The sequence below is a fragment of the Salvelinus sp. IW2-2015 genome, unplaced genomic scaffold, assembly GCF_002910315.2.
Source record: "Salvelinus sp. IW2-2015 unplaced genomic scaffold, ASM291031v2 Un_scaffold13315, whole genome shotgun sequence".
NCBI lineage: Eukaryota > Metazoa > Chordata > Actinopteri > Salmoniformes > Salmonidae > Salvelinus > Salvelinus sp. IW2-2015.
Window position 1 is genome coordinate 1 of NW_019954571.1, and position 1,698 is coordinate 1,698.

At 41.8% G+C, this 1,698-nt stretch overlaps 1 protein-coding gene across 1 annotated transcript; it reads right to left on the reverse strand.

Annotated features, from left to right (window-relative positions):
• Nucleotides 1-69: 69 nt before the first annotated feature.
• Nucleotides 70-1,692, reverse strand: LOC139027388 (ribonuclease inhibitor-like). The gene is made up of 2 exons (XM_070442500.1): nucleotides 771-1,692; nucleotides 70-515 (listed from the first exon to the last, which is right to left on the reverse strand). The coding sequence occupies exons 1-2, from the start codon at nucleotides 1,016-1,018 to the stop codon at nucleotides 326-328; spliced, it is 438 nt and encodes a 145-aa protein (XP_070298601.1). The 5' UTR covers nucleotides 1,019-1,692; the 3' UTR covers nucleotides 70-325.
• Between the last annotated feature and the right edge of the window lie 6 nt (nucleotides 1,693-1,698).

Consider the following 1,698-nt stretch of genomic DNA (forward strand, 5'->3'; position numbering starts at 1 on the left):
GGCAAGGAATATGAGACCAAAAACTAAACTTATGATAACTTTAATATAATAGTGAATTAATCCAAATCATTAGGAATTATTCAAATGGGAGAACTAGATACATAAAGTGCTTTAATTTCTAAACAGTAAAACAGGTATGTATGAACACTGAAATAAAAGGTGACATTCTCCACTGTCGCATAATATGAAACATTCTATCTCAAATCCAAAATGCTGGACGATACCGCAACATTTAAAACTGTAAGCTTCACTGTCCAAACACATATGGTGTGGACTATGTGTGCCTGGTTGTGGATCTGGTGAACAGTTATCACTTGTTGACGAACTACAGGAATACTGACCTCAGAGTCTCCAGTTTACAGTGTGGATTCCCCAGTCCAGCAGAGAGCTGCATCACTCCTGAATCCTTCAGATCATTGTTACTCAGATCCAGCTCTCTCAGGTGTGAGGGGTTTGACTTCAGAGCTGAGGCCAGAGAAGCACAGCCTTTCTCTTTGACTCCACAGCCTGACAGCCTAACAAAGGGATTTCACAAACACACTGTTAATTTAACTTCAGTAGTGTAGAAGGTTAACGGTGAATGCTTTTGGTTTAATCTTTAAAACAAGATATAGATTCATCTTCCATCTCCTACAATTGTATGGTCATATTGTTATACTAATGCGAACATCGATGTATTGATTCAATATGATGTTCAATAATACATATTGTTCTCTAAACTGAATAATCTTCCTGATAACTAGTACTTAAATGTCATTTTATGGACTCACAGAGCAGCTATGGAGGCTTTGATCACTGGCAACAGCCTCAGAAGACCTTCCTCTGATCTGGAGTATTTCTTCAGGTCAAACACATCCACCTCCTTCTCTGAAGTCAGCAACACAAAGACCAGAGCTGACCACTGTGCAGGTGACAGGTTGGCTCTAGAGAGACTTCCTGAGCTCAGGTAGCTTTGGATCTCCTCCACTAGAGAATGGTCATTCAGTTCATTCAGACAGTGGAACAGATTGATGCACATCTCTGGAGAGTGATTCTCCCTGATCTTCTCCTTGATGTACTTGACTGTTTCTTCATGGCTCTGTGAGCTGCTTCTTGTTTTTGTCAGTAGGCCTCGTAAGAGCTTCTGATTGGACTCCAGTGAGAGGCCCAGAAGGAAGCGGAGGAAAAGGTCCAGGTTTCCTGTCTCACTTTGTAAGGCTTTATCACAGCACTCTTGTAGAAAGCAACTTCAAGCTGGTCTCTGAATAGCGAAGAAAAGTTACTGCTCGTTGATTGCAGTTTGACCATTAGATTCGCATTGTTGTTGATGAATGAGAGGAGCACATATACAGCAGCCAGAAACTCCTGAATGCTCAGATGCACGAAGCAGTACACCTTGTCCTGGTACAGCCCACATTCCTCKTTAAAGAGCTGTGTGCACAATCCTGAGTACACTGAGGCTTCATTGACATCAATGCCAGCCTCTTTCAGGTCTTCTTCATAGAAAATCAGATTGCCTTTCACAAGCTGTTGAAAAGCCAGTTTCCCCAGTGACAGAATGCTCTCTTTATTCCAGTGTGGACCTGTCTCTTCTTTCCCAAGATACTTTTCATTCTTCTGTCTGGTATAAAACACCACAAGGTGTGTGTACATCTCAGTCAGAGTCTTGGGCATCTCTTCTCTCTTATGTTTCAGCATGTCTTCAAGGACTATTGCAGA

Excerpts from the sequence above, each read along its gene's own strand:
- LOC139027388 (XM_070442500.1), bottom strand. The coding sequence starts at position 1,018 with ATGTGCATCAATCTGTTCCACTGTCTGAATGAACTGAATGACCATTCT. Across the intron at positions 516-770 it reads AAAGCCTCCATAGCTGCTCT|GCTGTCAGGCTGTGGAGTCA; the intron begins GTGAGTCCATAA and ends TCCCTTTGTTAG.